This window comes from Pterocles gutturalis, unplaced genomic scaffold (genome assembly GCF_000699245.1).
Source record: "Pterocles gutturalis isolate BGI_N339 unplaced genomic scaffold, ASM69924v1 scaffold5561, whole genome shotgun sequence".
NCBI classification, from domain to species: Eukaryota; Metazoa; Chordata; class Aves; order Pterocliformes; family Pteroclidae; genus Pterocles; species Pterocles gutturalis.
In genome coordinates, this window is record NW_010100167.1 from 7,622 (window position 1) to 34,575 (window position 26,954).

Consider the following 26,954-nt stretch of genomic DNA (forward strand, 5'->3'; position numbering starts at 1 on the left):
ATTTCTCTCATCTCCATATGCTTATATCCTGGCTTGGACCCTGTTTTAAACGGTGCAATAAAAATCTGTTTGTAGTGTTTAGGAAAACATGCATATGTTGCAAAAATACACTGTGTGGTCTCTTCAAAAGTATCGTAGGTAACTGGCCTCAAACTGTATAGAAATACTTTAAAATTGATCCATATTCTGGATTTATTGCTTGGGAAAGCAGCAGTTCTTACTATTTCAGGACCACCAGATTTTTTCGAATATGTCCATATTATATTGAATCATACTGTGGCAGCAGCAGGCTTAAACAGTTTCAGAGCAATAATGAAAAGCTCTAAGTATTGGGCATTTAGCCGACATTAGAGCATGGCCGATACTAGAATAATATAAATTTTTCCAAAGTTCTTTTAAAAAACCCTCAGTGATATATAGGAAGGGTACAAGAACAAGGTGCAGAAAATAAATGGCTGAAATAGTGCCTATAAGTAAAGATTTAAATCTGTTTTGATTATCTGAAATAAAATTGAGAGGTAACTTGCTAATAAGCTAAAAGGATCTTCAGGGAAAAATATCGCGTATTAAATGGTCTTGAGTATAGAAGCGAAAAACACAAGAAACAAAAGATGAATTCAGACTGGAAGCCAGGCACATATTTTACCAGTGAGGAAACAGATTCTCTGTCTCATGATGATGTTTTTCTGACAGATGTGCTCTAACCAAACAAGCCTGGATTGTAAATAGTTTTGAGAGTCAACATCTAAAATCAGGACACTGGGGATCTGTCGCTCCTGGCTCTTTTGGAATGCATTAAGTTACAAAGATGGCTTTTTACACAAAACAGAGGTGGCAGGACATGAAAAACCTGGTGACTCAGACAGGGAATGTTAAAGCCGGAGCCCTGGCTACTCCTGCTGTGAAGTTGTCAGTGGATCCTTGGATCCTGAAGAGAGGACAGAATAGAGCTCCCTCTATTTTTAGTGTTTTGCAAGAGTTTAGGAAGAGGATATTATTAGATTAGGATATTATATGAGTAGAGTTTAGGAAAGAGGATATTATGGAACTTTGAAGAGTCCTTGAGTTAAAAGCAACCACTCTTAAGTTTCCGAGAATGTTCCCAATTTCAAGACAGAGGACAGAGAAGGGTGACAGGAAGGTTTCTCTAATGGTGGAAACCGTTAAGAGCAGCCCACAGCAGGGAGGACTGCTTGGAGCAGATGAAGGTGTGAGGTTGCATTTTTAATCTTTGGGATTTTAACAGAAATGATCCATGCTGGTATATTTAATGGGGCTTGCACGAAGTTTTAGAGTATTCAAGAAACCATTATTCTGAGACTTTAAGTTTTAGCCTAGACATTTTAGTATCACTTCAGTTGAGTGTGAGACTTTCTGGAGGAGCCCACAGCTCTGCTTTGCTGCTTTCAATATGCAACCAGGCCAAAACCTTTATTCTAGCTGTTAGAACAATTCTGATGTTTTGATTTTTCTTGTGGGGTGAAATAATGAAAATAAAGATTAATTGTAAACTTGTCAGATCCTAGATGGAGGTATTACTTTGCAACAGTGTTTTTTAAATAGACAGCTGAAGGTTCAGTGGTAGGTTTCTTGGCCCAAAGATTCTTCTTGGCTTCTTCAGCCAAGATGACCAGCACTTGATTTATTTTCATGCTGTTCCTGGAAATACAAGGTGTGGAGGGAAGGAATGAAGGCAAATACCTTATTCAGATCAAAAATTAATCCAGCATCTCACATCCTCAAATGCAGAGATCACAGGCTGTGTTATTTATGGTTTCCTGATGCAAAGAAACCAGTAATTAGCCTTGGCTAATTGGTTTAGAATAAGAAAGGTATTTCCGGATATGGCAACTCCTCATCTTACTTCAGTGAGGAATTCTTAATTTTACCTCCTCAGAGGAGGGCTCCAAACACAGAGATAGGGAATGTGTTTTGGCCAAGGATGAGACGATTTCTCTCTTAACAGGGAAGGTGACATTTTTTCCAATTATCATAAAAATTAAGCCACAACAGGTGTGTCAAAGGTCTGTTATTCACTGAAGGAGCAAAACAGAAATTCAGCTATAGCTACTGTGCTTATTTCTATAGCTAGTAGTTAACCTGAATAACTCTCCCTTCTTATTCACTGTTTTTTGAAGTAGGATAATGCATCACTGAAGCTAGAGAGTTGGCAACGGATATGACAGTGAAATTCAAAGTAAACAAATACCACAAAGTCTGGATCATCAGAGCGTATGTATGTCTAAGATCAACATTTACAAAGTGCTGCTGCAAAGAAAACCCCAACTGATTTGCATCAGTAACATCAGTTCCCACCTATTCTTCACTGTCTGACCATCTAACAAGATGAGATCACACACTTGATGGTATTTATCCCATTCCCGGGCTGCAGTTCCCGGAGCTGGCTGTGTCTCGCTTCCACGCACGCAGGTTAGCGGCGAGCTGCTCTAGGCACCCTCTACGTCGAGAGGATGCAAACACTTTGAGGGCAAGATCCATTTACAGACGCCAGGGACTTGTTCTGCTCAAGACTCATGCTGACTCCAGAAAAGAGTCGGGAAGCAGGTTGTAATAGTGGTTGCAATAGCAGGAGAGATGGGGAGGCACTCTTTATCAGGGAGTGTAGTGATAGGACAAGGGGTAATGGTTTTAAGCTGAAAGAGGGGAGATTTAGATTAGATATTAGGAAGAAAATATTTTCTATGAGAGTGGTGAGGCAGTGGCACAGGTTGCCCAGAGAAGCTGTGGATGCCCCATCCCTGGAGGTGTTCAAGGCCAGGCTGGATGAGGCTTTGAGCAACCTGGGCTAGTGGGAGGTGTCCCTGCCCATGGCAGGGGGTTGGAACTCGATGATCCTGAAGGTCCCTTCCAGCCCAAACCATTCTGTGATTCTATTCTTTGATTCTGTGACTGCTCCAGAAATAGGAATATTACACCAGACTAAGCTGATCAGAGCCACAGATTACCTTTATGTCCTTGTACTACTCGGGTATCTCTCCGCAGCTGGCAGAGACACAGCACAAGCCAGCACTGCTTCTTCACTTGCTCCAGCAGCCGCCCACAGAGACACGCTCCCTGTGCATCACCTCACCGCCCAGCCTGAATCCTTCTCCATTTCTGATGGTGGAAGCCAGCTCTATAAACTGATGTTCCTTATGGCCACAAATAGGATCAAATAATTTCTGATGGCCATGAGATCCTGCGCACAGACGAGCAGGACAATGAGATGGTGACCTGAGCGCGTGGAGTTTAAAACAGAAAATCATGTCAGGATCCTTGTGGAGAAACAGTCTCTTCTCCCATACCACACAGCAAACCAGCTTATGCTGAGAAACCACTTAGTCTTCCGAAATGAGGAGGGGGCAGCAACAAGCAAAAGGTGGTTCAAAACCTGCCTGTTGGGTTTCCACCCTCTGGCCCAGCAATTCTGTCAGGAGGGGACGGAGCTGCGGGGGTGGGCACAGGTCCAGCTGAGAAGTTAGCTGGGGGCCACAGCACAATGCCGGGATGACGGTCTACCTGGAAGGAATTAATGTAGAGCCCTATATAATATTTTCCTTAATGACTGCATCCAGGGCAACTTCAGCTTGCTTAAGACCAATTCCCCCCGATCCCTTTCAATTTTTAATAAAATATGTCTATAGTTTGACTCCTTACAGCTGGTACTTGAAACAGAGGAGACATCTCCATATGGGGTACTCGTGTGCACCCTGAAGAGCTTCCCACAGTTCTAGTCTTGCCTCTTCTGAGTGATTGCTCTTGCTGTGTTTCGCAAAGAAGGAAAAGGAAATTGTCTACTGATTTTATTATCTGTTTATTTCCTTTTTGGGATTCTTTCTGTATGATTCTTCTTAATCTCCAGGGGTGAGGAACAAAGTCTTCAAGTTAGTTAATGATCTTTTTGTCCTGAAGTGAATAGGCTTTTATCATCTTTCTCTCCTCATTCTTCCTTCTGGCTCCATGAGGAAAACGTCCTGGCTGGGAACTCAGATGAGCTCCCTGGGAGAATCTGCTTCTCCACTCTGTGGGGTAGATAAAACTATTTCCCTGAGAAACGCACAACATAAAAGTTAATCTTATGGGATACAAAATAGGGTCAAAGGTGTAGGTACAGCTGTAGGTTCCAGCCCCTTGGGTGTTACCCCCCACTTAACCAGCTTTGGTTTTCCATATTCATTTGGGAATGAAGGAAATATCCTGGGCTAGCTGGGCTGGGAAGTACTGGCCAGCTCAGTACTCCCTCTGCTCCAGCTGCAGTGTCAGCAGATACAGACATGAGCCAGCAGGACTGTGCTGCAGCTTCCAGCAAAGTAGCACTGGCCCCTCTGCAGCCCTCGCTCCTTCACCCCGAGGCTGGCACCATGCTGGGCTTGCATTCCTCTGTTTCAATGGTGCAACACATTGGAGGCTCAAAGCCCTCTGCGATCACGGCGTATAATGAGGACTCTCCCAAGTGAGATCCTAATGGAGAGCTGCATGAACTCTAGTGCTAAAACAATCTTGTTTATTTGTGAGTCTGCTCCTCAAGGTTACCCATTTTTCTTCCTGATGATATTCCAGCATCCTCGGGGCTATTTTTGTCCCATCAGCTCATTCCTGTTGCTTGGGGAAGGCCAGTAATGACAACTAGTATCAGCTCCACGACGGATCCCCGAGGAAGCCCATCAGTTCCCCCGCCCTTCGCACTGCCTTTTGTCCTATGTCCCTTAGCCAGATCCTCCTGCAATTTCTAATTTCCATCTTCTCCAGTTCTTAGCTAGCGTCATCACACGTGATATGCACTGCAGCTGGATTTTGTTTGAGAAGACTCAACAACAGTGGTTGTTAGGGTGGTGCGGCCTAATGATGCTCAGTAAACATCTCCACACTCACAGTTATCCTTCAGATTGATTTTTTAATCTCCCCTCCCCTTAAAAACCAGCAACTACAGCAGGGGCTCTGCATTCCTGTGATACCATCCCCAGACTGGATACTGGAACAGCTTCTTTCCATTAGATCTGACCAATTAACAATTCCAGGAGAGCAATCACTTGGTTTCTATAACTAGCACATCCTTTTTTTCACTTCCACGTTGCCAAGTTATTTCAGTTTCTCTCGGTACATCTCCCTCTCCACGCCACCCACCCATGCTGAGCATTGCCATTCTCACCAGGAGCAAGAAGCGAGCTGCGGGCTGTAGTTTCATAAGCCAGTCTGGATCTCTACCACACAGTAGTTTCATGTGAATTTTTTCCTCTTACTTGCACTTTTAAAAACTTATGCAGTTATCTTAATCTCTTTGAAAGATAGCCGGCTGATAGCATTTCTTAACTCTACCATGACACTTGTTCTCATTTTTAATAAGTTGAAACAAACAGCTTTTCTTGTTCAGCAGCCTTTTCTATTTCTTGTTGTTCTGCTATTTCCTATTGTTCTGTGGTTCTAATTATCCCACAGCTGATTTCCTCTGGCTTAGGATACAGATCTCTGATAATTTTAACATGGTCAAAGAGCAGGACTTTATTGTGGAGCCTGAAATATCTTATTCAAAACTGTGAGCTCCTCAGTGAGATTAACTTGTCGCTAGCCATGATAAGGACTAATTTAATTTCTGACATGCAGAACTTCCATTTACAGAGTCTTAGAACTTCAGTTCAAACTGAACTCAGGATCTCTTAAGATGAGTTTTTTTCAGTGACTAGCTCAGACACATTTAACATCTTACAAAAGCCAGCTATGACATAGAACTACTTTGTGTTGGCTCTATAGCTATCATACCAAAAACCCTCTTCACCCCTCACATCCAACTGTATCTGGGCTCTATAGCTTCCTGCTCCCTCTTACTGGCCACGAGTGCAGATTTTCTTCCCCTGAGTGTGTGACAGACTTTATTCTACTTACAGAATACCCCTGGCCATAAGAAGAAGGTATGCTAATAAAGAGATAAGAAGAGATTCTGCTGTCCAGCTCTGCCCATCCTAGAGCTCTTTCTAAAACCAAGAGGAAGTTGAGTTGCTGAAAACTTCAGGAAAACTTATGAACAGGGCCAGTTTTGTCAAAGAAATAAATACAAATGCCACCTTTCAGGGTGGCTGGGAATGACACATACTGCAGAACCAACCAGACACCGAATCTTCACAAAAGCAGCACGGCAGGGAGATCCTGGTCACTGTCTGACCTGCAGATGCCCCTCATCATCAAATGGAAACAAATAGTCACTGATCAGAAGAAACTACTTACTTGTGTTTTAGCTGATCAAGGATCAGATAAAGATCAGATCTCATCAACTGCCCCGTTGATCTGGGCTGGGGTTTATTTGGTGCACTAAACCAGCAAGCATGGAGCTACACAGCTGGGACAGCAATTTGTCACCAAAGCCTGGTTTTGCCTTTAAAGATGCAGATTATTTGTACCAAATGCCAGAAAGTCACGCCACAGAAAAATCACTGCTCAGAGCCAGGCAAACCCCCCAAAATAGCCCTCAGGGTGGAGTATGCTGGAGGATACAACCAAAAACCCTGGACTAAGGAGGACAAGATTAAAAGAGGGAAGGCAGAAAGGCCCATGAGCCCGCTGCGGGGACACTGTTAAATCGTGCCGCAGGCTTCGGGACACAGCAGGAAGAAAAAACATGCTGAGCAGAATCTGATACCTCTTTACAGAACATGGAAAAACAGGACAGAAGAGATTTCAATGCTCATTTTGTTATACCCAGTGACCTCTGTATTGTGCTCCAGGACACCCAGTGCACAAGATCACAGTGTAGTCACAGATCTCAAAGCATGTCCTGGTAAAGTGCCTGGTGCATCGCCCAACACACTCTGCTCAGGCTATCTGAAGCATGAGAAAAGAAAGCCAAAGTATTAGGTTTTTTTTTCCTGAACAGTAGTCTGTTAAGCATGTTCAAAGGCCTCCTTTTGGCAGATTACCAGCTGTACATAATTTTCTCATTCTTCCTTTCCCAAAAAATCTTTTTTTTTTTTTTTCCAAGAGGTAATCTTATTAATAAATAGGAAAGGACATGCTTACAATATTTAAAAATCCCAAACCATACTAGCCCTCAGTGTTTAAACCATCCTGCAGTATCTTTTGCCTGAACATGGTATCAGCTTCACGACTCCCTTCCTACAAAGTGTTGCAATCTCAGCATCTTGGACCCTTCTCAGCCCAACAGTTAATGGAATACTTCAAGCTGAAACAGGTATCAGAGAAACCCACAGCACTGTGAACAGTTACCAATATGAACAGTTATCTACTTCCCTCTCCTTTTGCAATATTGGATCTTTTTCAGCATTTAGACTAGGGGTTTGGACCACAACAAAAAGAAAGGTTAAGGCAATTCTCAGCCTCCATATAACTGTGGAAATCAGAGAAACCTGTCCTGACCACAGTTGGGACAGACTGCTGCCATCAAACAGGAACACCATAATCAAAATCCAGACCTTCATGTTGCATTTTGTTTAATTGCTTGTCTGAAAGACTGAAAAAAAGGTATTATTTATTTACAGCTCAGACAGATCTTGAGCAATAGTCTTCACTTCACTAATCAACCTCTTCCATTTCAAAAGGATGTCCTTCATTGTACAGGCAGTAACTTGTACCCTTAAGGAAATAAATGCATTGTCTTCTGTCTTCCACCTCAGCATACTGCCAGGCATTGAGATGATGCAGGTTATCCATAAAAAAGACCAGGAACCTCATCTGAAGTAGCCGATGGCCACTTTTTGATTGACATGAAACACAGGCATCACTTGTAACACGACAAGATGTACAGCTGGCAGAAAAGAATGGTCGTATTTGTTGAAGTTCTGACCTCTGGGTACAGTCAGGTTGTAGAGCTGATACCCCATGCTATTTTTTACAATCTCACTGCTGTGTAAGATATTGTTAGTATGATCCAGGTTTAACAAGATCTTCACCCAAACTTCAGCTGTTGTGGAAAGCCTCTATAACCCTGCCCCACCTCCACCACTGCTATACAAACCCCACTTTAAAAGTCCTCTTCTCAGCATACCCACAGGCAGGAATCAATGCCGAGACCAGAGTTATTGAAAGAGGGTTTACAAGCAGCAGGTTAATACTTACTGAGTCACCTACTGCTATGGTTTGATGTCTGAAGCCGCCCATGAGATGAGCTACGAACTGACACCTCTGCTGGATTCTGAGCTCAAGGCTGCAGAAAGCCGTAAGGGAATACAAACCAGCACTCCAGGCTGCACCAAAGCAATCCATCTCTGCCACCATTTCTGACTCTCATAAAGGTGGAAGGCTTCTGAGGCCATGCTGGAGCAAGCCTGAAAACAAAAGCTGGCCTGTAGATGCATGTACCAGACAGTCCACAGGAAACAGCCAGGAGGCTACAACCACCTGAGTCAAACAGGTCTCCCTGTGGTCAAAACAGGTGGCTTGACTGCAGATTTCTGAAGTGAGCCATCATGGCTAACAAACAGCTGAAGCTCCCCTAGGCTCCTTCTGGAGCACCTTCTTTATAACACACCATCAGGGACTCAGACCTCACGTTGGCACTGGGCCCTCTGAAATGAAACTTCCCATAAATGGAGGCCCTTCTGTTGTAGGACAGCTGCTCTCCTCCCCTCCCTTCCCAAACTAGGTTTTTTGGAGGCGTGGATTTCTCCACCACTCTGCTTAGGCTGCAGAAAGCAAAAAGGGCTGAAGTCTCCAGAAACCACAGCTCTAACTAGTACTTAGAGAAGCAAAAGCAACCATTTCCATGCCCTACAACTGTTGTACACTTAGCACACATTTCCTCAGGGCTGATAAGAAACCTACCTCTTCCTCCCTGCTTTTGCCTTTTATACATTTCTGTAAATTAGGGAGAAGCAAAATTGGCAAACTCAGAGTTATCCCTGCCTTTCTGCTATGATGCTGTGAATAGTCTGCCAAAGAAAAACAGATGCTGTTCCAGTTGGGTTTCAGCAATGCTGCTCCCCAAGGTGATGTCCTCTTCCCTTTTCACTTGATGATGCTTCAGCTGAAGCTCTTGGCCCATGAGTAAGGAAGAGATCGGTTACTGCTTAACTGGTAGCCAATTACCAATGCAAAGTTTGAGAGTGGGTGATACAATCAGTTTGTGTCTCTGCAATCTCTACATGTTGAGCATCAACAGAAGTTGCGGTCCCTCCAGCATTTGGTGTTAGCTTTCTTTAAAGCACTCAGTCACGCATCAAAACCTCACACCTAGTTTCTCCCCCAGCATTTCTTTAACATACAGTCTCTAGGACATGGGGCAGTCTTCTAGAAAGTGACAGAAAAAAATTGACAGGAATGGGGTTTGGAGGGTAGTGTTCAAATATGAAAAGTTTAATCTAATCGTCTGAGTTTAGAGCCTAAAGAATGACATAATAGTTGTGGTGTGGCAGTGTGTCTTGTTTGTTCTTTCTTTTTTGTTTTTTTTTTTTTTTTTAAATATATATCTTGCAGAATACTAGAAAAACAACACTTTGAAGTTGCATTCCTCTTAAGGGAGACCCTTAAAATAAGGTTACTTTTTTTACATTTAAACACAAAGCAGCTTCCTAATTTTATATAATCAAGAAATGGAAAACAATTTTTATTAACATGTTTTACATTTACAATCTTTTATTAGCTAATCAACATCAACATGCAAAAATAAGCGCTAAATACAAACCTCTACAATATGGTTCTGTTTAAACTACAATGGTTTAATTCTTCTGAAAAGTCATAAGGATGTGTTCTGTAGTTGTTAAAACTGAACTATTAGTTTCAGTAATGAATACTATTAGGACCCTAAAATTATGTAATCATCCTGCAAGGCATCTTCAGAAACTTTGCCCAACACTTAAGAATACCAGCTCATTTTCATGTGAGTACATTCTCAAAGCAAGAAATAAGGCAGTAGCACTAATGATTTCATATTGAACCCTATGCACATAACTAATAATTTTAGAAGGACTTTAACACTATGGTAGACTGGAAAAAGAACATTTAAACAAGCATTAGATTTTGCCTGAAATGTTCTCAGTTCCTCTTGATACTTATGCAACCTCCTTAAAATATTTGGGTTTGGAAAAAGACTTCATACTCCTTCAAACCAGTCCCTAGTTGATCCTCCAGAGAAGCCAGTCTTGTCTCAAAGACATCAATATCTTCCCATGGAAATAAGTTACACAATTCATGTTCAGGATTACTTCACGAGAGGATCATAAAGAAGGCAAAGAGGAGCTTAAAGGAGAACATATTGGTAGTACTGAAATCTTTGATAACAAAAGGGTCTTGGACAATTGTGAAAAAGAGGGAAGAAAAACGGATTTAATTTCAGATCTGTTGTAACTTTTCCCCCAGTGCAAGTGTCCATCTTTAAAGAACGTTATCCTTTAGAAGATGAAAGTACTTTTAAGAGTCCAAGTTTTGACCTTATGTTACAAAACCTTAACAATCAAAACTTGTTTTTGTTTTTATTCAAGTACAAACTTAAGTCATATTTCCTCTCTTTTTTTTTTTTAAAGAGTGTTTATTGTTGCTCATTGATCTTTGGTCGCAAGAAACAATAATGCCACCGACAGGTCTGATCCCCAAGGTGGCAGGTTTTGCTTCTTTGCCACACATTAAGGCCTCCCCCTTTGCAGGGTATGCCAATATACACTGTGTCAAAATTCCAGCGGCACTTCATCATGTGTTTTATGGACCTACATGATGTAGACTTTCTCAGCTTGTGAGAAGTTGAAGACTTCTTTGGTTCTTGGGCAAATTACTTTGTCATCTTGACGAATAGAAAGCAGAGACTGAAAAAAAGTGACATCAAAAGATAATATTCACAACAGTAACTCAAAGCATTATCTAAGTGTTTAGTAAATAAACTTTTTTATTTATAAAAAAAGTGATAGACTGAGGTCAAAATATCTTTGCCCACGAAAGTTATTTATTCTACATTACTGCTCTCCAGAGGGAATGACTTCCAATGCCAATTGATTTCATGTTATAAATTCATATACTCAGACCTCAGCTTCTTTAAAGACCAATTTAATCACATAAATTAACAGTCCTTTAAAAATGCAAGAAGTTATTTTTCTTCTGTTAATATAGAAGATGCTTTTAGCTTTCTGAGTTTATAAGCTCTTATTTTGATATAGAAAGTTATTATAACCACTGCTATTTTAGACTTCAGCAAGTCATTGATTTCAACACTTACATTGTATCCATAGACATATCCATTTGGTAACATCATAGGAGGATTATTTTCGTTCATTACATCCCCCGAAATCTTGCAGACTAGTCGGGAGTTGGCACAATGTGCCATAGGCAGAGGCTGAGCCAGCTTGTTCAGGGATTTGCTACACACAGGGCAGTCTGGGTTTTTTGAGCTCCCGTCCTCTTTATAACACTGTCTGTTTAATAGCAAGTTAAGGAACAACCACCACAGAACGCAACAACAATTAGTTAACGACAAACATTGGAAAAAAGATAGTAAACTGTGCAAATAGAACCTCGGTTATTGAGTGTACAGGACTATTTAATTCAAGTTGAATGTGTACATGTAAGAATCAAGTCCTTGCTTTGTTTCAAGGAACAAGAGTGAGCAACAAGTGTCTGGCACCCTCTACAGGTAAAGCTTCTGATGTAGAACACCAGTAGCACCAGTCCTTCTCCAATACACCATAGCATGCAGCAAATCCAACTAAGTTTCAAAAGATGGAGGATATATTTGAATACTCACATAAAACAGACAAGGTGAATTTGTAAGTGCTTAAAAAAATAATAATTCTGACCTAGCTCACTAACTTTCACAGATATATTCAATAACTTAAGGCACATGGAAAGATAGCCTAGTATGCAAACACCATGAAGATTCCACCTTAAAATTTTGGTTTGGGCTTGTTTTTTGTTGGCGATTTTTTTTGTTGTTGTGTTTTGGTTTTTTTTAAGCCATAATGCCATTTATTATAAGTCTCCCCTTAATTTAATAGAGACACCAATTCAAACTCCATTTAAACAACTCATGCAAAAAATATTCAAGTGTTGCATTTCCTCTTGGAGCTCTCTGAGAAGCATCCATAGAATGAAAAAAACCGCAATGCTTTTTTGCGCTCAACAGTATCCGCATTAAAGGATACGGTGTTTTTATAGCTGACAGGCCTGCCTGGAGTGTTATAGTAAAAACAGAATTGTTTCCCAGCTGATGTAGTCTGTAGTTATCATACCTAAACTGTTGGATCAGCATTCTCCATCGAGCGGGGTCCAAGAGATCCTGTTAGAAAACAACACAACTGTAAGTTGTTTTCAATCTAATTGTCCCAGGGGAAAAAAGCCTGGGAGTGGTAGGTTGTGCAAAACTCACTGGACTGAATCCATCACAAAATAAAAGTAAAAATGCCGATGCATAGTATGAGCGTACTTATTGAGAAAGTACCTTTTAACATTACTTTACTAGAAATTACTTAAATCAAATATTACTTAATAGCTGGCATAACTATTTTCAATTTCCAAACTTACTTTTCATGATACCTGTGCACGTGAACTTATATAAGAGCCTAGTTCAAAGAAAATATTTTCGTTTTTACAGATGCACATTATCTATGCAAAGGCCCAAATGAAATGATTCTGCAGTAAGAGATCCCTACATATGATCTTCCTTGTGCTATCAAAAGCAATATGACTGCAGATTCTAGTCCCACCCCCTCCGTCATCTACCAAATGTTCTAATTAAGGTATATAAATCTTGGTAAGGCTACTTCTTGCATTTAGTTTTTTCAAATGCTGGCCTGCTTATGAAGCAACATTAGTATTGTTGAGTGTTTGCTCTATGGCCTCTGAACCATTACCATCAAAAAGTCTGAAGTATTTTTTACCTCAAGTGAGGCTAGTTCTGCTGATACCTCTTTGTAATATATCATCTTTACAAAATTTCCTATCACTTCTGAGGGGAAAAAAGGCTTTAATTTGCAGAGCTGGCACAACCCCAGGTTAGAAAAAGCTTAGCTAAGCTATGCATTTAAGGACAAAACTCTTTAATATATATTGTAATGCTGTGGGTTACCTAAAAAACAGCACAGCGGTTAAGAGTAGGGGTGTTTTTTTCATGGAAGCAAGAACTGCACACACAGGTCAAGGATCTATTGAATCCTAAAAGTAATGCTGTGAAAGAGTAATGTAAGAAGTGAAGGTATTTTGAAAAGATACTTGTTATGTTATATATACACAGGCAAAGACCTAATCCTTTCTTCTGCTAGGCAACCCTTCTGCTTTGTATCCGTAACCTGCATCTTGGTCATGAGAAGTGACAATGTTTATTTATCTTAGAAATAAGTTCATATTATCAACTGTGCATGCTACACTTTGAGGCAACTAGAAAAACCAATAATATATTTTAGTATATTGTTTAGTTTATAAAACAGGTTTTTAAAGAAAATCCAAGACTTAGTGACAGACAATACACGGAGTAGCAGCAAATTCAAAACATGCTATACCAAAATTAATAGGCAGTGATTTTACCATGATCTAGTCTTTATGCTTTGCCCTATACCACCTTGGCCCACTCTGCCTCTTCTCAGTTTCCCGTTCATTCCAGTGGAGTCACTGAAGAATGGACTCCAGCACACCTTTTACTGCAGCCTGTACCCTGCAATTCCCACTGGCCTGAGAACTTTTATCCAAAAGCACCGTTTCTGCCACCAGACTGCACATCTGTTTGCTCTATCACCTGCCCCATTTAAGGCCACAATGTTCCCCGAGTTCCAGGATGAAGGTTTTGTTCTGACCTTAAGGCAATTCTTGAGAAGAGGTAACAGACAGAGTCTACAACAAAATACACGATTTTTATTACCTGCCAATTTCTTTCTAACTAATAAACCAATGATAGGCTCTGTCTTACACCCTGTCTTCTAACACATCTATTGTTTATGCTCTTAACTCACATCAAATGCAAATCCAAAATACCAGTATCCTTCTAGGACTCCAGGATTATCAAAGAAATTCACATTAATTGTGTGGGTTGTTGGTTTGGTGGGGTTTTTTTTGTTTGTTTCATTAAACCACTGATTTCATCATCAATTGTTTAAAAACCATGTTTATACTGGCACAGCCACATATTGGCTTGGCATTTCACAGGATTCTTTTGTCTTGCTTTGCCAGCTCAACTCATGTCTACCTTCTGGCTCCAATACCAAGTTAAAAAAAAAGTTAAGCGAATTAGCAGATGACCATAGAACAAAGTCAAAGTCTGTAGGAACAGTAGCTACCTAAGAATTTTGCTTGATTCAAATTTAGATGTAGATACTACCACTAACATCTACATCAATTTGTATAATCCAAATAAATGAACACTTCCTTTTAAAGCATGAAACACACTGCTTTCTGATCATTGAAATAATCTTTTTCTTCATACCAACCACCAGAAGAACAGTAATTTGAGAAGCAGAATTAAGAACTGCTGCTAGTGTATTAAGGCCACAGCTTAGTATGCTGAAAAATCCTCTCTCGTTTTTCCTTTGTAATTCCCTGTCTTCTGTCTCTTGCTGTATATTTGCATATCACACTTCCAGCCCCACCTAGCTCAGTGGAAATCTGTCTGTTACTATTAAGATCCAACTACAACAATACAAATACTACCTGGATTAATCTACAGGCAAGGGCTGGTTATTAAAATTAAGGACTATTATAAAAGAGGATTTTAGAAAGTAAAATTAGAACATTTGATCTTCAGATTATCAATGCATTTTCCTGTAAGGAAAAAGAACTGCAACATGCATTTTATTATTCTGATGTACCACAGAATTTCAAACATAATGTTACCTTATAGGGGGAGATATGAGTGTCTGAAGGAAAGGCCAACATTCCCATCACTTGTCGAACCTCATCCAGCTGGCTTCCCTCAGCCTGACTGAAATGCTTTCTTGCATGTCTGAAATACAGAATTTATACCTTTATTATGTAGCCTTGTTTCTAAATCAAGTGAATTTACATAAGCATGTAATATTTCAGAAAAAACCTCTAGATTCTGCTCTTGGTAAATGAACTCCAAAAGGTGATGCATTTAAAGGGCTCCAAAAAAATACATCCTGCAAATGCCAATGCAATAATGACTTCAAGAACTAGCAATTTTACACTGTAATTTCTTACAAACCAGAACTTCTTACGGTAGCATGAAGTCTTAGGTACATCTAGAATGACAGAAACATGATTATTAGAAGAAATCTCTCTGCTTATGCAAGATCAAGGTATCACAGTTACTCCTTTGGCATACACTCACAAGTGAGGTAAATGCTGTCTGATGATCAGCTATTTCAAGCCATTAAACATCAAGAGTACTCAAATATCTACCTTGGTTATACTGACATTTGAGAGAATGTTTACTTTTGAATAAATGATTTTTTTTTTTGTATAGGCGAGAAGGCAATATCACTTGTATAGACTACAAGAAATTGCAAAGTAATGTAGTAGAAAACCCCTTCTTAAGAGCTTTTTTTTTTTTTTGCCGGGGAAATAAAAAATTTAAGTAGAATTTCAGTACAAGTTTTTGTACTTTAACACATACTGATTATAAGAGATGCACACAAGGCTGAAAACTTGGATATTTGAGAGAAGGGACAGAATCACCAGAAATGTATTTTAAGCCAAATAACAAACTTGAATATTTTTCAGGAAATTAATACTAATAAACCAGAGAATTATTAGCAGATTATAAGGACATTCAACTAATATAAAACCCTGTATTAAAGCCTCCCCTATCTAGCCTTCCCATGATCATCAATTTTCAAATTGGAGTTGAAATGTGCAGGAAAACCCGCTAGCCTTTAAACTATATGATTAGTTCAACATTTCTGCTAAAAGCTCCTGTTTTCAGTGGTGCACAGATGTTGCATAGCACACCAAGTATGGAATCAGGACTATACTGAATTTCTGGCATTGCATAAGTGTAGGAAAGTCTTCCCTATGCCACATTTTCTCCAGTTTGTATTACAGGGAGGATAGCAAGTCATCTCTGAAGTACTCTGGCAAGTGGTTGCTCTTTTTACCTTTCAAAAAGTCTTGTTAAAAATCTATTTAAAGTTACAAATTACTTCTAGGAATATACAGTATTTTCCAATTGCCCATTTAATGGGTTGAATTTAAAACCAAAAAATCTGGGTAAATACTTTTTTTCCCCTCCAGTTCTGTGTTCCACTGACTACACTTGGGCCATCAATACCATGAGAACAGTCTCTTTAGCAGTGTTTCAGTACTCCTACTTCCTCTCCCACCCAGACCAGGAAGCAATGGAAGTTATGTAGGACAGACTGTTTCCACCCAGCTTCCTATTTTGGGTGAGCAATTCAGGAATGTAAATATTGTTCCCCAGGTGACTACTGTTACGAGAGCAGAAGCACAAAACCCGTGGCCTGAGAGAACAGACTAGGCAGCCTGGACAGACTGGAAGAAAGCTAAAACAAGTAGTAGTGCAGCACTGCAGATGAAAGAAATAGCTATTTAAAATAAAGCTTAGGCAAAGCAAAAAACTCAAACCTACTGGTTAAGCTAAATTACTGTGTGTGCATGCATGAGGGAGAAGAGGAAAAAAAATCTTAAAAGAACTGATCACTGTGCACTTGTGTTCTATGGTGTTAAAACAGAAGTGGTACTTCAGTTTTGCACCAGCCTCATGAGTATTGTGGTCCTGCTCCCCATCAGGCCTTGACAATTTGCTCCTACGGAAAGGATTTCAACAATACATCCTCCTTACTTACAGGAAGGCCCTGAGCTGCAACAGCCAAATACTGGCCACACTTACTGTATGTGTTCACGAAGAGCTAGAATTAACACTTTGTTTTGTGTGTGTACAGTACATAATCACCATATGTGCGCTAACCATTCAAAGGAAAAGTGCTCAGCAATCCAACACTTCCCTCATTTGCAGTGCACTGAACATGATGGGATGTGGTGGCCATTTTGGGTTCAGCCAGAAGGGATTTGATTTTCTGAAGTGACCTTCTGTTAGCCTTCATCTCCTGACCTTCCCTTCTGCCTGTGCCCCTTAGGAAAACAAGGAAGTTTCCCCACAAAGCCTGCCATGCTAATGACTGAACTTCATCCTCTGAATGCCAACACAGGGAAATTAAAATGAAGCAAGATATCCTATAAAAGAGAAGCAAGTTTGTTAATTCATAGCACTCTGAAGCCTCTTGTAGACTGGGAAGCAACAAACAACACTATGAGCACTCATGAATGTACAACATTTAAATAACATCTTATTTGCCCTCATGCCATTATTCACTCCTTCCCTTTTCATTCAGCTATTTCCATTTCTTTGTGCAAACATTATGCTCTTGGAGGTATACATGAACCTTACAATGCTTATTTACAATGTTTTTACCACCATTAGCACATACTAGTCAATATAGCTAGAGGGTGAGGGCTGAATTTTTTTTTAAATCATGACCAGTGGACCATCACTGAAACCACAAAATAAATTCTTGTGACAGATCAAAGTAACAGGTAAAAAAAATTGTTTTTCAAATCCCAGAACAATTCTATAAACTCTGTGGGGTCAAAGTCCATCGTCTTTTGTTTGAAATAGCTGTTCCTCTAGTCCACCCAGGTACAGACATATTGTACTTGACAAATCCAAGAAAGAAAGGATGTTTATGAAGACTTGAAGATTTACAGTTTACTGCCTACTAAGGGTACATTAAGTTGTTAAAAAAGTATATAAGCTATACAGTGTATATGTTTATATCTGCATATGCCTGAATAAAAGGATGAACATATTTATCAGGAAGTAGCAGTAAGTGAACACAAACTTAAAGTGTTATCAAGAAGGACTTGTTCTTTCTGACTGATGCCTGAATGCTTTTATCTCAGAAACCATAATGACTACTAGCAAAATTTATACTCAAAGTGCTCAAAAGTTTTAATATTTTTATATGCTTGCTGAACCCCATCTCCCAATAAAAATAAAGGCACAAACTGTGTTTATTCACCCTTGTAGGAGAGAAGTTTACTAAAATGAATAGACTATGGCCACTTTCTCCTAACTGCATATCATCAGCTATTTTTGTTTACTCCTTTTGTCTTTTACATCCCAAGAACAAGAAGTGCACAGGGTGTTTTGTTAAGCTTTTACCCAAGAACTCTTTGTATCTCTAGCATCCTATAAGAGCAAAGTAGCAGAATGCTGTCGGATTTCCCAGAATGAAACTAGTGAGAGCTCCAAAAGTATGAAATTAGTGTCACCAGTCACTCATTGTTACTGTAATAAGTATGAGCTTTGCAAAAAACCTAGAGACCGTGGGAGTTAAAGGCTAATGATACTAGGCAAAAACTTTGTGAAGTACTTAAGAGATTTAGTCTTTGTATTCAAGACAGTTTTTGTACATTCTTGAATCTTGCACTTTCAAGACTACTCTGATAAGCTACCTTAGAGGAAGGTCCATTTGTACTCATATTCTAAAAAGCTAGAGAAGTTCAAACACTCATTTAACAAGATGTATAATTTTAAAGCTCACGTCAATTTTAACTTAAAAGCAATATGTCACTTTAGAGGTTCTCAGCAGGCAGTAAGCAAAGCTTTCAAAACTTATTAAAACACCAGCTGCGTTTCAACAAAATGTCAGTTCTCCGAGTTCCACTCGTACAGGAAACTACTTGGTAAACAGCCTCTTTCTCTGCTTTCTAATGGATGCCTGACCTATTTATTGCACCGGGGACACAATACTGAAAGAATCCTGCTGCAGGCATTTAACAGAAGCAAGCTAATAAAAACACAAGTTGCAACGGTTTGCTAGAAGCAATGAGATTTATGGTACACCTTCCCAAAATATATTCCTTTATTCACTACGTATTTATTTCGAAGCAAAGTAGAATGAAAGGGTAAAAACCAACACTTTAAAGCCACATTATTTACAGAAAGCATTGAGATGTTCAACTTTGAACGTACAAAATTATCAAAACTCATCCTGTTAAAAAGACTGAATTAAGATACAAAAGGACTTCTGTAGCTCCTTTTCATTTGGCAAGAAGTTATGAAGTTAAAGCAGCCTTGTTATGTATAATTGCCAAGTATAAAATATATGTCAACCCTGAATTTCAGTAGGTATACAGAATATACACACTTCACCCGTAACAACATTCAATATGGCTACCTACTTGCAACGTAGCTAGGAGCTGTAAGCTGTAAACCTCAGAGGCTATGATAGCACAAGTCATGCCTCATCAAGACTGCTGGGCTCTCTTAAGTGTTGACAGCTTCCAAATTTTACCAGTTCTGACATGGAAAAGGGATCAGAGGGAAACAAAAATCCACTAATAATAATAATACACAATGACCTTATCTGCTTTGTCTCAGTTCTCAGCCTACCTCCTTATTTCAGCTCTATGCCTGCCCTCTGGTTTCCAAGCTACATAAGGAAGCTGCAGCTCAAAGAAAATAAGTTTTTAGAGCACGGACCACTCATTGTTAAGATGCACGACTGCACATTTGGCAAAGAAGCAAACTTAGCAGAGAATACAGCTAAAGGCACAAAGGCACAGTATTTGTTGGATATACAGAGCACTATGGTCTTCAGAAGACAGATCATGCAGTTGAGGGTCTTTCATCCTTTCCATAAGTACCAGACAATTACTTAGGATTTGAGAACTCTGTCAAAGGGTAAGCACACACATTGAAATGCTAGCATGTTTTTTTTTAATTAACATTAAAATTAGCTCAAGTTTATCAGATTGCACATTTGCATTGGCTGAGACCAAAGCAACGATGATTTAGGTAAAAGTAGGGCAAAACAGGAATGAGTTAGCTCAAAGCAAGCAACACATTTGAATGAAATTAAAAATAACAACTGGAAACAACCCTAAAAATTAAGGTAATTTTGGGGGCGGTGGTAGTATTAGACTGGCCTCTCCACATACTTGTACTACCTTTTCCTTTATTCTTGCTTTTAAACAACTAACTCTCTCACCCATTCTCTTCAAGACAAGTTAAGTGGTCTGACCTGCGGAAGAGTTTCTACATCTAAAACTTGGGAATGCACTAGAATGCTTTCAGTCTGTGCTTATGCTACGATACTTTGTATGCTTTCTACAGCTCTGTGCTCCTCTGACCAAAAAGCAGCTTTGCCAGAAATACAAGCCTCCTGCTGGTTTCAATTTCTGGAATACCTAGCATGGTTTTAAAGGCAGTAAGACTTGCAACTTCCTTAACATAAAACTTGTCAGAAATGTTAAGCAACAACAGTGTTATCACCAGAATGTATCAGCAAAGCTTCAAGTCCAGCTGTAAAACTTGTCATCTATCTCCCAAGGTTGAAATATTCCTACAAAACAGAATCTGCTGCAAGTTCCTCTCTCCCTTATCCATGTGTAAGCTCCAGTAGGTCTGCCACCTGCTGCATACTTTGTGGTGCTGGCAAGATTACTGCTTATCAGAATTATCAACGCTTTTTGTAGTCCCAGTATCCAAATTCCACTAATTTCAGCAGAACTGTTTTCCTGTGTTATCACATTATTGGAACATCATTCCAACACCTTAAATCAGGACCACTAACTTCAAAGCACAAATTGCTTCATGTGCTGGTATTGTATCACCAGAAAGACTGTCTTGTGAAGTCAGGCAGTGATTAGGTCTGACTCTAGTTTTGTTACCTATTCACATCAGCTTGGGCATTCTTACTTTCTCTCAAAATAGTCCCCACTCAACTAGTTCAAAAGAAGTTAAAATAGCTATTGAGTTGGTTTCTTCATTTGGGGGCAGGGCTAAATTATGCATTCAATATAAAAGGTGAACCTGGCCTAATGCATAACTTGCAGAACAAAAAGTTTAATGAAGATAGTAAAGCAGAAGAGAATTCAGTCAAAATTGAAATGTTAAGCTTTAGATAGGTGTCTTTCAGTATTTTTGAGATTAAAACTGCAATGAGTTCCTATGAGAACCTAGCATTACATTACACCAGAAAATACAATTGTTTTATAAAACAATTTTCTAAACCTTGATTTTGAAGAGTAAGAAGATGCAGAATATCAGCAACAGCATTAAGTTTTTTTACAAGGTGCATCTGTGGAATGACACCTTGCCTTTTAAAAAAATTTAACCCCAGCTTAAATGCAAAGACTGGCCACAACACTAGCAAGGTTCTTTACAGCAGTGGGGCTTCTGGGTGTTGCAAGAATAGTCACATGTTTATAATGAAGCATAATAACACTTTGTTAAGAAGATTGTTTGGTAAGCATCCTAATTTCATACCTCACAGCATCCAGTCTCTTGTTCTGTCGAATGAGTTCAATGAACTCCTGAATCCTTAGGCTGAACTCCAGACAACTCTGAGATTAAAGACAAGACAAGGTCTTAGATGGTGCCAAAACTGTATGGCACTGTTTGTTAAGTACTACATGTGCACAACAAAAAAATAAAGTGTTAATAACATGCAACCTTGTTTGCTTGCTTTTAGACATTCATCCAAAAAAGTTTAAATGCTTCTTCACAGACAAGACATCAGCACATAATTCACTAAAAGCAAACAAAACTACTTCTTCTTGCCTCCTTTTTAGCAGGCATGAACTTTTTCCTAGTGACTGAAAGCAAAGTTACCTGAGATGCAAGTGAGAGTAACAGGTGGTTTCTTTGTATTTTCTTACAATTTAAAGTAATAGATTCAACAGAAGTTTGGGGCTATGCAATAATTCAGACAAGAGAGGTCTACCCAGAAGACTGCAAGGAAGAAACACTTATTTGAGCACTATTTTGAAAGTCCCCAATATTAACAAAAAACAGCACAGAGTTTAAGTTGCTGCAATCCCCTCCCTCCCTCCTGTTCCTGAAACTTCTATCCTGCTCTTCTTGTCAAACATCTAAAAGCCATGCTGGAAACAAGTCTCAAACAAGAAAACCAAGTGGCATTTACCTGTTTTTGGAAAAACGTAAAATTTGAAGCCTAATGAAGTTGACAGTGTCCCTTTAAATCAAATTCCATCACCAGTTCACAAAATCTATAAAAAAACTTTGAATATGTGGAATTAAAAAGAAAAAGATTCTCCCCCCCTAAAAGAACAAGTCACTATGCTTCTTTATAGGGACACAGTCAACTGTTTTATTACCTTCAGAAAACAATGAAACCCCAGAGTCCTCCAAATCTTGAAAAGAACTGTATTCCTTGAGTTACCCTGTTCCATTTGCCAAATGTTTTTTTTCTTCCCCCATGCTTCTAATGAATCGTTGCCTTTTGTTTATTGTCCATCAGCACAGTAATATCAAAATTCCTCAGTGACTGCAGAAGGAATTCAAGCAACTCCAAATTTGTATCAGTTAACTGCCTGGAGTTACTCATGCACACATTGCAACAATAGCTTATTTTAGGATTTGAAATGTATGCCATTTGAACATAGAAATGATGCATTCTGTGATATGATAAAATATACTTGTTTAAGGAATAGAAAATAAATTATTTTCCAACTGTGCATTTTTCTGTACTCAAACCCACATTTAGCAGAGACAAAAATTTCTTCTCTACTTTATTTTAAATTTTAAAATAGGACTATTTTAAAACATCCTGTTATTCAAATCTACACAAAGCCCTCATTTAGAATTTTAGTTAAATTTGTTTCTACTAAAAAAACTCATCGAGCTTCTTAAATTATACTAAACCTTAGGGCTTAGTATTTTGTTAAAATTTTTCAACAGCAAAAAAACCCACATTCCAAAACAATCTTCAGAATCTGTGTTTCGTTTTTATGAATCTTCAAGTAAGCTGCAAACCATTGGCTGCGTGTGTTCTGCAGACAAGTGTAACTAGAAGAAAAGAGTCCTAGGCAATCAGATGATGCATACATTTCAACTTTGTATACCTTCAATTTCACAAGACTTTCGCTAGTTCACATCTTTAAAGACTATAGGACTGCGTGCTTTCCCAGGCCAACCTACAGTTTAATTTTTAGATTAGGCTTGCGTTAAAGTGGCACCTGGGATTTTAGAACATTAAACACTGATGAGTAGCTAAGAACCAGAAACAAAAGAAATGTTTATGTTTCAAAAAGAAGCATAGTGATTTTTATTCTTCCAACTCTGATCTCTCACAGCCTTAGCTTTGGGGTTTGCTTTTCTTGGTGATGTGTGGGGTTAGCTTTTTTTAAAAGGAAAACCAAAAAGAGTAGGGCTTGCAGAAATAGTTTTTGTTGTTGTTGTTTTCTGAAAGAAGGAATTTGGAAGATTTTTCCTTATTTATTGTTTGTTGAAGATCAGTGATGAAAAAGATGTTCAGATTCTATTTCTTATATTACTTAAAATATTAAGATTACACAAGGGGGATTTTTTAGCAGTATAATTATGCAATAGTGTTTACATACCAATTCTGGTTTTCCTTTAATGGTTTCCATAACAAGATCATCATTTTCTTTAGAGTAATCACTGGCTGATTTACTTTTGCGTCCCATCTTCGGTTCATTCTCATTTTGACACCCCTGAGTGACAGAGAATGTCACTCTTTGCTTACCATTTAGTGCACTCAAACACTGTTGGTTAAAGAAAGCGCTTAATTTAAAAAACATAAGATACAAACATCCTCAAGGGAGGCGGGGGTTTTGGTTAATATCAGTTAAAACCAGATTTCTGCAAGCCCTATAAGAAATGACAGCATGTTTTCAAACGCAGAATTTAAGATACAAGGAAATTTAAACCAACTGCGTAGGAACAAGTATACACCATGTTCCAGTCATGGTATTCAATGGCCAGAAAGACTTACTGTGTTTATTCACTGATTGAACTCTGGTTTTATTTTTGAAAAACCATGTAAACAGCAGTTTCTCACTGAAAATTAGTTCTTTACTCAAGTTTTATTTCCTTACGTACAACACTTAAAAATAAGAAAAAATTCCGTATGAAATTTCTCTCCGTGTTAAGCCTGAGGACACAGGTTTACCAATTAATCTCATTCTTAAGATACCTTCATATATAAGCTGAGTTATATTCTCAGCAGGATGCAAAGAGTTATAAATGTAAGTTTGCATGCATCAAGACACTACATACTTCTGCATTTAGACATTTGTAAATCACACTGAAACCAACTGAATATTATTATTTTATTTGAGCATAATTTGTTGTGACAACACTTGCATCTGTAAGATAACCTACCACTCAGTTTCAGGTTTGGCATTTGTGCGAGCTAGTTTAGCTCCGACTACCTACACCTTCTTAGAAAGAATAATTTTGCACTTACTGTCCTTATTTTATACAAAGCCACATTCAAAGCCTGTAATTTAAACCAAATTGACCACATCAAATATCCAAGTAGTTTAGAAAGCAATTTAAGCAAAACATGAACATGCTACATTTTCATACCTTCATTTTTCTGAGCCTGGATTTATTATCATGACACCAAGCCAAGCAAGTCATAGTCTCTTGTCTTTCCAATGACTCTTCCACTTCTTTAGCAGTCAAAAACATCTCAATATTTACCAAGTCCTTCAAAAACAAAAAGGAAAGCAGGTATTGTTAAATTGTACTGATACTTTACAATCCACTCTTCAACAGAACTGGAATACAGAGATACAAAAGACTTTGTTCTAGAGACCTCTGGTTTTTAGGATAGTACTTTACAAAAAAAATTACAGTACATTTTAAAGACTGCATTTCCATGTACTGAGATATTCTGACAGTGAGATAGTGACAATATTTTTCCTAGTCTACTTATACAACAAAATTACAAAAACAGAAAAAGAGTAAAGATTAAACATAGGAGCTGTGCACAGAAAGTCACCAGATCCCATGATCACTTCAGTGCAGTGCACGCTTCCAGGAGCACTTGGTTTCCTTAAAGCTTGGCCTACTATGTCAATTGGACCATAACATTTGCTAAAAAGTGGGCAAGAACTACATAAAAGAGGAAAATCTAAATCTGCTTCACTTAGCCATCTGTAACTATTGAGTTTTAAGCAAAGTCCTACAATGGTCTGAGGTCTCCAGTATATCTTCTCTCACTTGCTTAATGTTGTCAACTCCAGACCTTCAATTGCTTACAATAGTTCTGTCTTCAACACCTGAGATGATAAAGTTACTACATTAAAAAACAGTTAGGCAAGAGGTGGGCCACAAGATTCCTTGAGTGCTTATCAGAAGCCCATGTTTTTGAAGAAAAAGTACCAATCTAGTATCAAATTTACCTGGAGCAAACCTGTAATACTCCTATGCTACTTTTTAATCACGAACAACTTTACACATTCATACCAATCAAGGCAAACGCAGTATAAGATATAGCAGGGTATCAACATTTTTCCCCCCCATATATTTCTTGTGGAAAAAAAAAGACTTAGGTAGACCTCCCCAAACAATGAACTGGATCAAATCTGAACTGGCACTGCCAAAAGTTATTTTGGAGGTGCATAAATATGTCATACTGCGACAGTTCATACTTTGCTGAAGAAAATACACTGTGTGAAACCAAAACTCAATACACAAACAGAAACCCAGTACTGAAGTATTGGATTAATATTCACTCTAATTTTGAACAAGTTCATTTTTATGTAGACTTCATAGCAAAATGCTGAAAATTATACCACTGAAATGCTGAATATCACAAATATTACAGTAGGTCTAGTGAACAAAACCACTCTGAGAAACAGATGGCATTTTCAGCTCTTAGAACAGTTGAATATACTTAGAATTTATACCTCCTTGAGACAAAGATAAAAAATACAAGTAGCATCAGTTGTACTGCATTCACATCCTGCATTTCATTAGCCCATTCTTCCTTAAAATTCAAGAAGTCTAATAGTATTGGAAGAATGGACCAGATTATGCTAGGTTTCTCAGAATAGTTATTTACAAAAATGTCAACAGGCCACACGTATTTCTGAAGTGCAGCACAAGCTGCAGCTTTTACTAGCTCTTTCTCTTCTATAACTTGAATGCAAGTTTAAAAACAAAATATTAAGGATAGTTGACATGCAGCTACATTTTATAGATTGTATGATCACAGCAACAAAACCATCATACCATCAAAATAATAAAGGGCCTCATGCAGCTCTAGTGGTATCAAAACCAAGTCAGACTGAGGTCAGAACTAAAGCAGTTACAAGTTTACAGAACAAAATTAAGATCGGACTTTCGCCAACTCCTCCCATTCCCTTAAGGATTAAAAAAAAAAAATCTATTTTATCAATGTGTTGGTAAATGGACTGAAAGAATGCCAACCTATTCCAAAAAAGGATTATTTTTTAAATTTTTTTTTTAAAACTTTTCCTATAAGAACATGACAGTAATCTTCCTTTTTGGTAGCCCAAAGTTTTCCTGATGATATTCTCAAGTGGAAAAAAGAACTGCATTATTCCCCTGGGTGTGATAAGGTGACCACATAATATGCTTCCATATTTTTCCACACAGCTGCTGAATGGAAAGACAATTCAATTTGAGTTAAAAATAACATCTCCCTACATCTCATCAAGCTTATTTGAGCTATGTGTCCTCTTAATGAGCAACATTTGTTTTTACACCAAATTAAACTAAAAGCATTTTCTTCTACATTAAAAAAAGGACTGGATATTGCTAGCCAGGCAACAAATCACTGGTTTAATCTCTTTTTTTAGCTTTTTATAGTTTAGGCTTCATCACAAAAAAAAAGCATAAGGGCAGCTTTTGTTTTAAGTCAATGAGCTGGTGAGAGAATCCCAATTGTATGTATTTATCAATCAGGTGTTAGTATAGCAACCCTCCACTATGAGCAAAAAGATTATAGTTGCTGCTGAGGCAGAACAAAAACTCTTAAATAAAAAGAGAATTCCTACATTCCTTTTGTAAATTTAAAATAAAAAGGTTCTATTTGGTACAGAAATGCTAATTAGACTCGCGGTTGCCAAAAGAAGTCAAAGCTTGGCAGCCATCTCTATTAAATAGACAGTATGTATCCAGAAAACAGAGGAGACAATTTTTAATTAAGAGTTTCTTTCAGAACTAACGATCACATTTAAATTGCACCAATAAATAGGATTTTCTTCTCTGCTGACTAGATAGAAAGGGAACCATATTAAAAAAAAGCTTTAAATAA

The 26,954-nt window shown here is 38.5% G+C and overlaps 1 protein-coding gene across 3 annotated transcripts in view; it reads right to left on the minus strand.

Moving 5' to 3' along the window:
• Window positions 1-9,553: 9,553 nt before the first annotated feature.
• Window positions 9,554-26,954, minus strand: part of MAEA (macrophage erythroblast attacher) — a 41,250-nt gene continuing 23,849 nt past the window's right edge. For 2 of the 3 annotated variants that reach the window (XM_010078566.1, XM_010078581.1), the window contains 6 exons: window positions 24,254-24,376; window positions 21,167-21,243; window positions 14,749-14,857; window positions 12,072-12,205; window positions 11,150-11,345; window positions 9,554-10,742 (listed from right to left, as the gene is read on the minus strand). In XM_010078566.1, coding sequence (XP_010076868.1) covers window positions 10,647-10,742; window positions 11,150-11,345; window positions 12,072-12,205; window positions 14,749-14,857; window positions 21,167-21,243; window positions 24,254-24,376 — 735 coding nt within the window. In that variant the 3' untranslated portion in view covers window positions 9,554-10,646. The remainder of the gene's footprint in view (window positions 10,743-11,149; window positions 11,346-12,071; window positions 12,206-14,748; window positions 14,858-21,166; window positions 21,244-24,253; window positions 24,377-26,954) is intronic. The other variant, XM_010078574.1, reaches the window with a different exon arrangement.